The sequence below is a fragment of the Oryctolagus cuniculus genome, chromosome 2 (genome assembly GCF_964237555.1).
Source record: "Oryctolagus cuniculus chromosome 2, mOryCun1.1, whole genome shotgun sequence".
In the NCBI taxonomy this organism is placed as follows: Eukaryota; Metazoa; Chordata; class Mammalia; order Lagomorpha; family Leporidae; genus Oryctolagus; species Oryctolagus cuniculus.
Window position 1 is genome coordinate 10651432 of NC_091433.1, and position 14842 is coordinate 10666273.

A 14842-nucleotide genomic window follows, 5' to 3' on the forward strand; every position below is an offset into this window, starting at 1 on the left:
ACAAATACAACCTACCTAAAATTTATTTATTTATTTTTGACAGGCAGAGTTAAACAATGAGAGAGAGAGACACAGAGAGAAAGGTCTTCCTTCTGTTGGTTCACCCCCAAAATGGTTGCTACGGCCGGTGTGCTATGGCCGGCGCACCGCACTGATGTGAAGCCAGGAGGCAGGCACTTCCTTCTGGTCTCCCATGCGAGTGCAGGGCCCACGCACTTGGGCCATCCTCCACTGCCTTCCCGGGCCACAGCAGAGAGCTGGCCTGGAAGAGGGGCAACCGGGACAGAATCCGGCGCCCCAACCGGGACTAGAACCTGGGGTGTGGGCGCTGCAGGCAGAGGATTAGCCTAGTGAGCCGTGGCACCGGCCAACCTACCTAAATTTAGCCATGAAGACACAGAAAACCTAAACAGACCAATAACCAAGACAGAAATTGAATCAGTAGTAAAGACTCTCCCAAAAAAATAAAGCCCACTGCTGAATTCTACCATACATTTAAAAAAGAACTAACTTGGGGCCAGCACTGTGGCGCAGTGGGTTAACACCCTGGCCTGAAGCGCCCGCAACCTATATGGGTGCTGGTTCGAGACCCGGCTGCTCCACTTCCTATCCAGCTCTCTGCTGTGGCCTGCAACAGCAGTGGAGTATGGAGTCCTTGGGTCCCTGCACCAGTGTGGGAGACCCGGAAGAAGCTCCTGGCTCCTGGCTTCGGAATGGCACAGCTCCGGCCGCTGCCGCCATCTGGGGAATGAACGAACGGATGGAAGACCTCTCTCTCTGTAACTCTGCCTCTCAAATAAATAAATCTTAAAAAAAAAAAAAAAAAAAAAAAAAAAAAAAAAACTAACTCTAATTCTTCTGAAACTATTCAAAACAATTGAAAGAGAGGGTGTCCTCCCAAATTTTTTTCTATGAGGCCACCATTACCTTAATTCAAAAACCACAAAAAGATACAACAAAGTAAGGGAACTATAAATCATTATCACTGATGAACACATGCAAAAATCCTCAACAAAATACTAGTGAATTAAATCCAACAACACATCAGAAAGATCATTCATCCAGACCAAGTGGGATTTATCCCTGGTATGCAGGGATGGTTCAAATACAAAAAGCTATAAATGGATACATCACACTAAGAAATTAAAGAATAAAAACCAGCCAGCACAGCAGCTCAACAGCCTAATCCTCCGCCTTGCAGCGCCGGCACACCGGGTTCTAGTCCTGGTCGGGGCGCCGGATTCTGTCCCGGTTGCCCCTCTTCCAGGCCAGCTCTCTGCTGAAGCCCAGGAGTGCAGTGGAGGATGGCCCAAGTGCTTGGGCCCTGCACCCGCATGGGAGACCAGGAGAAGCACCTGGCTCCTGGCTTCGGATCAGCGTGGTGCACCGGCCGCAGCGGCCATTGGAGGGTGAACCAATGGTAAAGGAAGACCCTTCTCTCTGTCTCACTGTCCACTCTGCCTGTCAAAAAAAAAAAAAAAAAAAAAAAAAAAAAAAAAAAAAAGAAAAGAAAAAAAAAAAAAGAAAAAAAAAACCACATGATTATCTCAACAGATACAGAGAAAGCATCTGATAAAATAAAACATCCTTTCATGATGAAAACTTTAGCAGATTAGGTGTGATAGTAATATTTCTAAACACATCAAAGCAATTTATGTCAAACCCACAGCCAGAATCATACTGTCTGGGGAAAAGTTGGAAGCATTTCCACTAAGATCTGGAACCAGACAAGGTATATCCACTTTCGCCACTGCATTCAATATAGTCCTGGAAACTCTAGGAGCCATTAGGCAAGGAAAAGGAATTAAAGAGATATAATTTGGAAAAGAGGAAGTCAAATTATCCCTGTTTGCAGATGACATGATTCTATATGAAGAGGAACCTAAATAATCCACTAAGAGACTACTGGAACTCATAAGACAGTTTGGTGATGGTGTACGATATAAAACTAACACATAACAATCAATAGCCTTTGTACACAAAGACACTGACGTGCTGAGAAGGAACTTCTATGAGCAATACCATTCACATTACCTATAAAAAACTTAGATAACTTGGAATAAAGTCAACCAAGGATGTCAAAGATCTCTACAATGAAAATTATAAAACATTAAAGAAACAAATAGAATAAGACACACAAATTAGGAATAATCTTCCAAATTTGAAGATTGGAAGAATTAATATCATCAAAACTTTTATACTACTCAAAGCATTTTACAAATTCAATGCAACACCAATCAAAATACCAACAACACTCCTCTCTACAAAAAACAATGCTAAAATTCATATGGAGACATCAAAGACCCTAAATAGCCCAAGCAATCTTTTACAACAGAAAAAAAAAGCTGGAGGCATCGTAACACCTGATTTCAAGACATAATACAGGGCAGTAATAATCACAACAGCCTGGTACTGGAACAAAAATAGATATGCAGAACAATGGAACAGAGAGAAATTCCAGAAATCATTCCATGAATCTACAACCAACTAATCTTTGACAAAGGAGCTAAAATCAATCCCTGAAGAAAGGACAGTCTCTTCAACAAACGGTGCTGGGAAAATTGTATCTTTGTATGCATTAGTATGAAATAAGACCCCTACCATACACCTTAAAAAAAATCAAACAAAACGGATCAAGGATCTAAGTCTATGACCTGATACCATCAAATTACCTGAGGAGAACACTGAGGAAACTCCATCCATTGGCACAGGCATTGGCACAGGCAAAGAGTTCTTGGAAAAAGATACCAGAAGCACAAGCAATCAAAGCCAAAATTGACAAATGGGATGACATCAAACTGAGAAGTTTCTGCATTGCAAAATAAACACTGGGGCAACTAAAGAGGCAACTGACAGAATGGGAGAAAATATTTGCAAACTATGGAACTGATAAAGGAGTAATATTTAGAATCTACAAAAAGCTCAAGAAAATCAACAACACCACAATGCACTTAAGAAATGGGCAAAGGATTTGAACAGCAATTTTTCAAAAGAGGTAACTGAAGTGGACAACAGACACATGAAAAAAATGTGCAGATCACCAGCCATCATGGAAATGCAAATCAAAATCACAATGAGGTTTCACCTCACCCCAGGCAGAATGGAAATCAACATACAATAAATGCTAGATAGGATATGCAGAAAAAGTTACCCTAATCCACTATTGGTGGGAATGTAAATTGGTGTATCCATTGTGGAAGACAGTATGAAGATACCTCAGAAATCTGAAAATACATCTACCATATGATCCAGCAATCCCACTCCTGGGAATTTACCCAAATAAAATGAAAACAGATGAAAAGAGTTATCTGTACTTCCATGTTTACTGTGGCTCAATTCACAATACCTAAAATATGGAATCAACTGAGCTATCCATCATCAGGTGACTAGATAAAGAAATTGTGGTATACCTACACCATGGAATACTACTCAGTCATAAAAAAGCATGAAGTTCTGTCTTTTGCAATAAAATGTATGCAACTGCAAACAATTTTACTTGGTGAAATAAGCAGTCCCAAAAAGACCATGTTTTCCCTGATCTGAGGTAAATACAGTACCAAAAAACTCTAATTTATAAGAGTAAAAATGACATTCTGAGGTTCAATGATTGTCTATAGCCCTTGTCTCTACTGTTGAGGAATGGCGGGTTTTTTTTTTTTTCTTGGCTTATTATTTGTTGAATTCTTTACTTAGTGTAAAGTTAATCTTTCGAGTATAAAATAGACAGAGTAGATAACTGCAATAATTGAAGGAAGGAATGGGAAAGGAAAGAGCAGTGAAGGTGGGAGCATGGGCAGAATGCAAAGTATCACTGTGCTCCTAAGTCTGCATATATGAAATACATGAAATTTGTACACCTTTAAAAAAAAATTTGGGGCCGGTGCTGTGACACAGTGAGTTAAACCCCTGGCCTGCAGTGCTGGCATCCCATGTGGGCACTGGTTCAAGTCCCAGCTCCTCCACTTCCAATCTAGCTCTCTGCTATGGCCTGGGAAAGCAGTGTAAGATGGCCCAAGTCCCTGGGCGCCTGCACCTATGTGGGAGACCCAGAAGAAGCTCCTGGTTCCTGGCTTCGGATCATCTCAGCTCTGGCCACTGCGGCCATTTGGGGAGTGAACCAGCGGATGGAAGACCTCTGCGACTCTTTCAAATAAAAAAAAAAAAAAATCTTTAGAAAAAAATCAAAAAATTTAAAAATAACAAAACACATTCATACTGGTATCCAGGCACAAACTACTAAACAACAGGGCTGGTATTTGGCACGGAGGTTAGGCTATCACCTGAGACACCTTTCATTCCATATCAGAGTGCCTAAGTTAGAGACCTGGCTCCAGTTCCAATTAAAGCTTCCTGTCAATGTATACCCTGGAAGATAGCAAGTACTGGTTCAATTACTTGGGTCTCTGCTACCCAGGTGGCAGACCCAGATTTAGTTTCTGGCTCCTAGCTTCAGACTGGCCTAACTGTGGCTATTGCAGGCATTTGGGGAGCTAACTGAAGAAAAGATTGATCTCTCTCTGCCTTTTAAATTAATATGAGTAAATATCTTGGAATTTATAAATAGTGAGGTATAGTAAAAAATGTTCTCATTTATGTATGCAACTCAAGTTACCAGTACTAAATAATCTCTTGTGACTATATCCCTTGTGAACAGTAATGCAACTGCATTAAATAAACACAATAAAATACTGTCAAACTGAACTGGACAAGACCTTAAAAGATTATACATTATGTTAAAAAAAGACTTTATCTCTGTCAGGTAAGGCTGATTTAACATACACAAAGCAAACAATTCATCTCAACAGATTCAAAGACAAATACTACATGATCATATCAACTGATGCAAAAAACACATTTGATAAAGTTCAGGGACCAGCACTGTGGCTTAGTGGGTAAAGCCATTGCCTGCAGTGTCAGCATCCCATATGGGCACCAGTTCCACTCACGGCTGCTCCACTTCCAATCCAGCTCCCTGCTAATGTACCTGGGAAAGCAAGGGAAGACAGTCCAAGTGCATGGTCCACTGCACCCATATGGGAGACTGAGATGAAGCTCCTGGCTACTGGCTTTAGCCTGGCACAGTCCCAGTCGTTGCAGCCATCTGGGGAGTAAACTAGCAGATAGAAGATATCTCTTTCTCATTGCCGCTGCATCTCCCCACCTCTCCCTATAACTCTGCCTTTCAAATAAATAAATAAATACTTTAAAAAAGAGAGAAAAAAGAAAAACACCCTTTCTTAATAAAAAAATCTTTAAAAATTAAGACATAGAAGGAAAGTCCTTAACATAATAAAGGTCATTGATGGAAAAACCCAGAGCTAACATCATAATCAAGAAAGGAATTGGCATAAAACACATAGAACCAAAGGAATGGAATAAAGAGCCTAGAAAAAAATCCAAACATACATGGTCAGATTAGATGCAAGATGGTGAACAGGGAGGGAGTGTACTGTTCTGGTCTAAGGGAAAATAGCTTCAAAAAAAGTGGAGAGAGTGTAGTCTTAGGGAAGAATTAGGGAGAAAATGACAGAGGAAAGTTCACACAAATTAGAGGGACACTGTGGACCTACGAGGAAGGTGAGGACACACACAACTCAGGACCCCAGAAGCCCAGAACCTCAACACCAGCCTTGCAGAATGAGGTGAGACCAGTCTGCAACAGCACAAGCCACTGGCGATAAAGTAAAAGTAAAAAGAAAATCCAAATAAACAATAGGAATATTTATGGGAAAATGTCAGGGCCAAGTCATTACTTACCAATAGTCACCTTGAATGATAAATGACTTCAAAGTTCAAGTTAAAAGACACAGATTGGCTGAATGGATTAAAAAATAAAAACACATTTATTTGCTGCCTACAAGAAACACATCTCACCAACAAAGATATCCACAAAGTGAAAGGATGGGAAAAGAAATTCCAAGCTAACAGAAACCAAAAAAGAGCTGGTGTAGCCATCCTAATACTGGACAAAATAGACTTTAACATAAAAAAAAAATTAAAAGACAAAAAGGGCACTATGTAATGAATAAGGGATCAATTCAACAGGAAGATGTGCTATTATAAATGTATATGCACCTAATTACAGGGAACCTAACTACTTAAAAAAGAAATGTTACTGGATCTAAATGGGGACTCCAATACAACAGTAATGGGGGACTTTAATACCCTACTTTCAGCAAGGGACAGATCAACCAAACAGAAGATCAGCAAGGAAGCAAGAGTTAATTGACACTATAGACCAATGAGATATATCACATTAACAAATTAAACAACAACCATATGATTATCTCAGTAGATGCAGAGAAAGCATGTGAAAAAAAGAAGACATTTTCATAATGAAAATTTTAAGCAAACTGGGTATAGAAGAAACATTTCTCAACACAAATCAAGGCAGTGATTTACTGAAATTGAGGCACAAATACAAATAGAACAAGAACTCAGGTGGAGATTAAATCAGTAATAAAGACCTTCTCAACAAAGAAAGCCCAGGAGCAGATGGCTTCACTGCTGAATTCTATCAAACTTTTAAAGAACTAATTTCAATTCTTCTCAAGCTACTCAAAACTGAAAGAGATAATATCCTCCCAAATGCTTTTATGAGACCTGCATCATCTTAATTCAAAAACTGTAACTATAGACCAATAGCCCTGATGAACACAGATGCAAAAATGTTCAAGAAAATACTAGCTAACTGAATCAAACCAACACAGCAAAAGGATCATCTACCTGGGTAAAGTGAGACTTACCACTGGGATGTAGAGATGGTTCAACATACACAAATCAATAAACATGATACATCACATTAACAAACTGAAGAATAGAAACCAAATGCAGAAAAACCATTTGATAAAATACAACATCCTTTCATGATACAAACCATAAGCTAATTGGGTACAGAAATAATATACCTCAAAACAATAAAGACAATATATGACAAACCCACTGCCAGCAGCATATGAATGGGGAAAATTTGGAAGCATTTCCACTAAGATCAGGAACCAGACAAGGATGTCCAATCTCAATATTACTATTTAATATAGTTGTTTTATTTTTAAAGACTTATTTATTTATTTGAAAGAGTTAAACAGAAGGAGAGGGGCCAGCGCTGTGGCACAGCACATTAACACCCTGGCCTGAAGGGCCAGCATCCCATATGGGCACTGGTTCAAGACTCGGCTGTTCCACTTCCAGTCCAGCTCTGTTATAGCCTGGGAAAGCAGTGGAAGATGGCCCAAGTCCTTGGGCCCCTACACCCACATGGGAGACCCAGAGGAAGCTCCCGGCTTCGGATCAGTGAGATCTGGCCATTGCAGCCAGCTGGGGAGTGAACTAGCAGATGGAAGACCTCTCTCTCTCTGCCTCTCCTCTCTCTGTGTAACTCTTTCAAATAAATAAATAAATAAAACTTAAAAAAAAAGAGAGAGAGAGAGAAGGAGAGGCAGGAGGAGGGGTGTTTCTTCCATCCACTGGTTCACTCCCCAATTGGCTGCAACAGTCAGAGCTGCACTGTTCCAAAGCCAGGAGCCCGGAGATTCTTCTGGGTCTCCCAAGTGGATGCAGAGACCCAAGGACTTGGGTCATCTTCCACTGTTTTCCCAGGCCATAGCAGAGAGCTGGATCAGAAGTAGAGCAGCTGGGATTCAAACCAACGCCCATATGGGATGCCAGCACTGTAGGCGGGCTTTAACCACTACACCACAGCACCAGCCCCTCAATATAGTTATAAAAGTCTGAGTCATTAGGCAAGAGAAAGAAATAAAAGGAGTACAAATTGGAAAGGAGAAAGTCAAAGTATCCTTGTTTGAGATGACATGATCCTATACATAGGGGAACCAACAACTTCACTAAGAGATTATTGGAAGTCATAAGAAAGTTTGGTAAAACTGCAGGATATAAAATCAACACAAAAAAAATCAACAGTATTTGTATACACAGACAATGCCACGGCTGAGACAGAACTTTTAAGATCGGTCCCATTCACAATAGCTACAAAAAAAATTTAAAGACCTTGGGATACACTTAACAAAGGATGTAAAAGATCTCTACAACAAGAACTACAAGACATTAAGAAATAGAAGAGTAGAAAAAAAATGGAAAAATCTTCCAAGGAAATATAAATAAAAACACAATGAGGTTTCACCTCAACACAGTTAGATGGACACCATCTAAAAATCAAAATGAATAAATACTGGTGAGGATGTGAGGAAAAAGGTACCTTAATACACTGTTGGTAGAATTGTAAATTAGTGCAACCATTATGGAAGACAGTATGCAGATTCCTCAGAAATCTGAAAATTGATATACCATTTGACCCAGCCATCCCACACCTGGGAATTTACCAAAACGAAATGAAATCAGCATATGCAAAGAGTTATTTGTACCCCTATGCTTACTGCAGCTTAATTCACTGTAGCTAAGATATGGAAGCAACCCAGATGTTCATCGGTTGATGACTGGATAAAGAAAAATGTAATACATATACACTATGGAATACAACTCAGCCATAAAAAAGAGTGAAATCCAGTCTGTTACAACAAAATAGATGCAACTAGAAACCATTATGCTTAGTGAAATAAGCCAATCCAAAAAGGACAAATATCATATGCCTTCTCAGATATGTGGTAGTTACTATAGAATACCAAAAAAAAAAAAAAAAAGAAAGAAAGAAAGAAAAATGTATAGGGATAAAATGGACATCTTGTGATTTGATTGTTGGTTTTGGCCCTTGTTGATACTCCTGTAGAACTGTGGTCTACTTTTTTTTTTTTTTTTTTTTTTTAAAGACTACTTACTTGAAAGGCAGGCATACAGACAGAAATGGGGAGAGAGAGACAGAGAGGTCTTCTAGCCACTGGTTCACTCCCCAAATGGCCACAACAGCTGGAGCTAGGCCAGTCTAAAACCAGGAGCTTTTTCCAAGTCTCCCATGTAGGTGTAAGGGCCATCTACTGCTTTCCCAGGCCATCAGCAGGAAGCTGGATCAGAAGTGAAGTAGCTGGGACTCAAACCAATGCCCATATAGGATGCCAGCGCCAGAGGCAGATAATTAACCTACTATGCCACAGCACCAGCCCTGGTCTTTCTACTTTTTACTTGTTGAATATTAGGGTTAGTGATGCATTAATACTGTGATTATGGAGTGAACTGAAATCATGTTTTTGGAAAAACTAAAGAAAAAAAAAAAGGAAAAAAGGGGATTGAAGGAGGGAGAAAGGGAAAGTAGTATGGTTATCTTCTTACATTTAGTTTTTTGACTCTGCTTGTGCCTTCAACACTTTCACAATGATTTTTTGCTCTTCAAATAAGGAAAGTGTGCTTGATATTCACAGACATATTTAGCACCCATGGAACCACCATATGCCTTGATTACATGTTTTGCTTTTTGTTTTAGACAACCTCATAAGAACTTTAGGTCTCTAAGCACAAACTCTTCAAAGTCTACCTGAGCACACACCACAAACATTTTTCATGTATCCCTAATTTCTTACTTTAAAGGTAAACAACTAATTTATCAGCGGTTCAGGGCAGCCCAGTTTTGTTAGAGGCTGTACTGTAGGAAAGCCTATGGAAGTACATCAAACACTGGACCATTCTGAGTGTTTCTAAACACTGTCCCAGAACAGGTTATATCTCATTATCAAGAAAAAACAAAAGGGTACTTCAAAAAATTCATGGAAAAATATAATTAAGATTAAATTTCCTTCTGTGAAAAAAAATTTGAAATCTATGCAAATGAGGGATATTCAAAAGTTCATAGAAACTGCATATTTTATGAAAAAACTATGCATGTACTACAAAATACTTTTGCACTTAAACATCTTTTAATCCCATTATCCCTAAACATTTTTTAATTAATTATTTAAAAGGCAAAGTGACAGGGAGGATCTGCTGGTTCACTTGTCAAATGCCTACAAGAGTCGGAGCTATGTCAGACCAAAGCCAGAAGTCAGGAACTTCAAGTAGGTCTCCCACGTGCATGGCAGGGACCCAATTATTTAGGCCATATTCCATTGTCTTCTGAGGAAACATTAGCAGGAAGCTGGATCAGAAGTGAACCTCCTGGGGTCAGCGCTGTGGCATAGCAGGTAAGGCAGTGCTAGCAACCCTTAAGGGTGCCTGTTCTAGCTCTTGCTGCTACACTTCTGATCCAGCTCTTTGCTATGGCCTGGGAAAGCTGTAGAAGATGGCCAAGTGCTTGTGCCCCTGAACCCATGTGGGAGACTCAGAAGAAGCTCCTGGCTTCAGATCAGCCCAGCTCCAGCTCTTGCAGCCATTTGGGGAATAAACCAGCAGACTGAAGACCTCTCTCTCTCTCTCTGCCTCTGACTCTCTGTAACTCTTTCAAATAAATAAATCTTTAAAAAAATAAAATAAAACTAAACCTCCTGGAACTCCAACCCTGTGTGTCACATCAGCCCCCCAGAACTTTATGTTGTAACAATTTCCAAAGGTTCATATCAACGGTAATCAAACAATTATTGCACAGTAGCTGTATTTATTGAAACCCTACCTCACATTATTGTTAGATGCTTTGCATGTAACCTAAGTCTCACAACAATGAAGTTAAATATTTTACAAAATGCCAGTTATACAGATAAAGAAGAGCATAATCTACCCGAAGTAGGTCTGGCCCTAAAGCCAGTGAACCATGGTATTGTCCCCAACATTGTCCATAGAGTACTCATAACCCAACAAAATTCCAATTGGGTTTCATAGAATATATAGCAGAACCTGGTTTCTGAAAAGAGCTACTTCTCTGGGCTAATGAATGTTTCACTTCTACCTCTCTTTTTGTCTAGGGGCAAAAAAAGGAGAGTAGATTGAATCTCTGTCTGGGATGCCTACATCCTATATTGGAAAGTTTGGGTGAGAGTCCAGGCTCCACTTTTAATTCTAGCTTCTTACTAATATTAGTGCACCTTAGGAGGCAGCAGGTGATCATTCAAGTAGTTGGGTCCCTGCCATCCATCTGGGAGACCTGGATTGAGTCCCAAGCTCTTAGCTTCAGCTCCAGCCCATGTGGACATTTGGAAAGTAAACCAGCAAAAAAGGAAGATATGTCTTTGTCTTTGTCCAATAAATAAAAGCATATAAATAATTTTAAAGGGTTCAATTTAATCTGCTAAAGGTTGTGTTCATAAAAATGAGAAAATAAAATGAAGAACTTCCACAGCAGAAGATTAGGTACGTCATGATCAAAAATTCTAATTTCCAGCTACAGTATCTAAACTCTGCCTCAGGGATGGGTATTTGGTGCAGCAGTTACAATGCTACTTCAGGCACCTGCATCCCATTTTGGAGTACCTTGATTCAAGTCCCCACTCCACTTCTGATACAGCTTCTTGCTAACTGCACACCTGGGAGGCAGCAGGTGATGGCTCAAGTACTTGGTTGCCTGCCACACGTGCAGGAGACCCAGACGGAGTTCCAGGCTCCTGGTTTTAGCCTGGCACAGCCCCTGTAGTTGCAGGCATTTGGGGACTGAACCAGCAGATAAGGGGATCTCTGTCTCTGCTGCTCTTTCAAAGAAGTAAAAAAATTAAAAAACAAAGCAAACTGCTTCAAAAAACAAAAAAACATGAAATTTAAAAAGTTCTACCCTAGAAGTGCTTTTGTTCCTATAAATACTTAAAAGCTATATAGCTGCACTAAATTACTTTTGTATTCTGTTTTTCACCGTAACAATATTCAGCAACAGTATATGATAACACATTTTCTTCTGTTTTATGTACTTGAGGGTGAAAATTATCTTATTCATCTATTTTATTATCTTTTAAAAAGGTAATGTAGGCCGGCGCCGTGGCTCAATAGGCTAATCCTCCACCTTGCGGCGCCGGCACACCGGGTTCTAGTCCCGGTCGGGGCGCCGGATTCTGTCCCGGTTGCCCCTCTTCCAGGCCAGCTCTCTGCTATGGCCAGGGAGTGCAGTGGAGGATGGCCCAGGTGCTTGGGCCCTGCACCCCATGGGAGACCAGGAAAAGCACCTGGATCCTGGCTCCTGCCATCGGATCAGCGCGGTGCGCCGGCTGCAGCGGCGGCCATTGGAGGGTGAACCAACGGCAAAGGAAGACCTTTCTCTGTCTGTCTGTCTCTCTCACTGTCCACTCTGCCTGTCAAAAAAAAAAAAAAAAAAAAAGGTAATGTAGAGGCTGGCACTGTTGCACAGCAGATAAAGCCACTGCCTGCCATGCCAGCATCCCATATGGGTGCCAGTTTGGGTCCCGGCTACTCCATTTCCAATCCAGTTCCCTGCTAATGTGCCTAGAAAAGCAGTAGAACATGGTCCAAGCCCTTGGGCTTCTGTACCCACGTGGGAGACCTGGAAGAAGCTCCTGGTTCCTGGCTTCGGACTGGCCCAGCTCCAGCTGTTGTGGCCATTTCGGGAGTGAACCAGTGGATGTAAGATCTTTCTGTCTGCTCCTGCCTCTCTGTAACTCTTTCAAATAAATAAATAAAACTTTAAAAAGAAAAAAAATGTAATGTAGCCATTACTAAGTTTTGATTAAACTTTTAAATTTGTTCTATATGCCAAAATGAATTTGAACTGAATGAAACTGCTGATATGAGAAATCATAATGTTCCAGCATTAAGAAGTAGGACTGATCTTGATTAACTCTCCTGCCTATATAAAGGGGCATGATTAACTTATATTAAAAATTTCTTATTCCATTCATGTATGAGAAAGATATCCATTTCCTAATACTATACAATTGAGTACTTACCTGAGACCATGATCTGTAATTTGATAACATCCAGACAGACTGAGAAACAAAAGTACACGTCCAGTCTCTTGATCAGATTTTTCACTCCCAAAGTAAATTAAGTCTTTTCCCTTGGGCAATGTAGTCCTTGATGCTTTTCTACACATTGCAGAAGACCCTGGGAGTGCTGACATAGTTCTTAGAGCTGTTGCTGTACAACAAAATGAATGACCACAATACACAAAGGCTGGTGAAGCACAATGCTGCTGCCAACAGACACTAGTCCTTAGTCCAACGATATCCTTATTATAACAACCAGAGGTCGAACAACTGAAGTTGGGTGCTGTCTCCATTACACAAAGATTCTCAACATTTCTATGTCTCCACTCTACAGCATCTTCAATATCAGCCAAATCTTCAGCATCTAACATCCACACATATGGAGAAGTAAAATTTTCAGGAGAAACAGACTTAGTCCAGGTGTGTTCATTATTTATTTCTTCTCCAATGCCTTCACTGGTTAAACTGTGCAAACAGGCATACCGCCTGGTGGACTGCATGGCAATGTCTTTATTTTTCCATGTAGTCGAAGTAATTTTCCTCGTGGAAGTTTTCAAAAAGCCACTCTGATGAGATGTCAGAATTCCAAGAGCCCTGGAAATCTTCTCCAGAGCCACATCTGTGATTTTTTCACATCCAGACAAATCAAGATGCCGGAGACTCTGGCAGCAACCAAGCCAAGACCAACTATAATTAAGAGGTAAAAGATGATTAATAGATACTGCTAAATGCATCAAAAGCATTATACATACAAACACACACATATAAGTAAAAGATTGTAAATTTAATATAGTTACTCAAACATTCACTATCATTTGCAGGCACTATTTTGGACACTAGGAATAGGGAAAAAAATGCCAAATTAGGAAATAGAACTGCTAACCTAACAAAAGGGTAGACTAGAGAAAGGTAAGAAATGGCTAGTCTTCAGTTTATTATCAAAGTAACAAGTTGAGGATAGGCAGTCTCTACACAGTAACTAATGATTACTGGAGGAAGATCCAGAAGAAACAAGCTCCAGGCATGGGAGAGTATTAGTCTTAGCAAGAGAAGAATTTACCTTTTCCTCTGAATCAGGAAATGCCAGGGGGGAATGAGGGGTGAGACAGAATAGGGGAAACTGTTGGTACCCAAGGAAAAATTATCTGTTGAAAGTGCAGCTTGAAGAAAGTGGTAGCATTTGAGAATAACTGTGAAGAATTTAAGAGAGATCTTTGCCAAATAGCATTCAGAGACCAACTGAAGCCTGAAAAATATAATACCAGTCTACATGGTTGCACAGCACAGCTTCAAGGCCCAGACACAATAAAAGACAACAGAGACAGCAAGATGATACCAATCAGAATTTAAAATCAGCTAAGACCTATGGACAAGAGGCAAAGAACAGGGCAGCAGTGGGATGGGGGTATAGCGAGGAGATGTGTGGACATTTGGTTCAACGGTTAGGATGCCATTTGGGATACCTGCATTTCCTATCAAGAGTGCCTCGTTCAAGTTCCAGCTAGACTTGCTGCCTGCTAGGGTGCACCCCAGGGGACAGCAGGTGATGGCTCAAATACTTGGGTCCTTGCCACCCAAATCAAAGACCCAGATTGATTTCGGAGCTCCTGGCTTAGTCTGGCTCAGCCCTGGCTGTTACTGGCATTTTTGGGGCGTGAACTAGCTAATGGGGGAATCTGTTTCTTTCAAATAAAATCAAAATAAATAAATAATTAAAAAAAAAACAATTAGTGTTATCAAGTAGTAAGTCATGTATGACTAAGATTTGGTAGTAAAAAAATAACAATATGATTAAACTGCAACTATGTAAGAAATTATAGAGCAATTCTACTGATTCATAGCTAGAATTCATTATATTTAAATATTTAAAAAAAAAAACTAACCTGTCAAAAGCAGAATCTGAAATGTCAGTCTGGGTAAGATCCAGATGCTCCAGGTTAGGACAAAGCTCTAAAATCTGCCTTACCTAAGAGTGGGGAAAAAGACACTGTAAAGATCAACAGACCTTCAGTTAGACAAGCAATAGACAACTATTAGTAAATACAACCATGATTCTCAAACTTCTGTGGATGTAAAACATT

General features: G+C 40.2%; 1 protein-coding gene across 2 annotated transcripts in view; it reads right to left on the reverse strand.

The window, feature by feature from the left end:
• The window catches only part of FBXL5 (F-box and leucine rich repeat protein 5), a 61882-nt gene that overhangs the window by 14122 nt on the left and 32918 nt on the right, over positions 1-14842 (reverse strand). For both annotated transcript variants that reach the window (XM_051830211.2, XM_051830210.2), the window contains exons 8-9: positions 14645-14727; positions 12723-13448 (exon numbers count right to left, since the gene is read on the reverse strand). In XM_051830211.2, coding sequence (XP_051686171.2) covers positions 12723-13448; positions 14645-14727 — 809 coding nt within the window. The remainder of the gene's footprint in view (positions 1-12722; positions 13449-14644; positions 14728-14842) is intronic.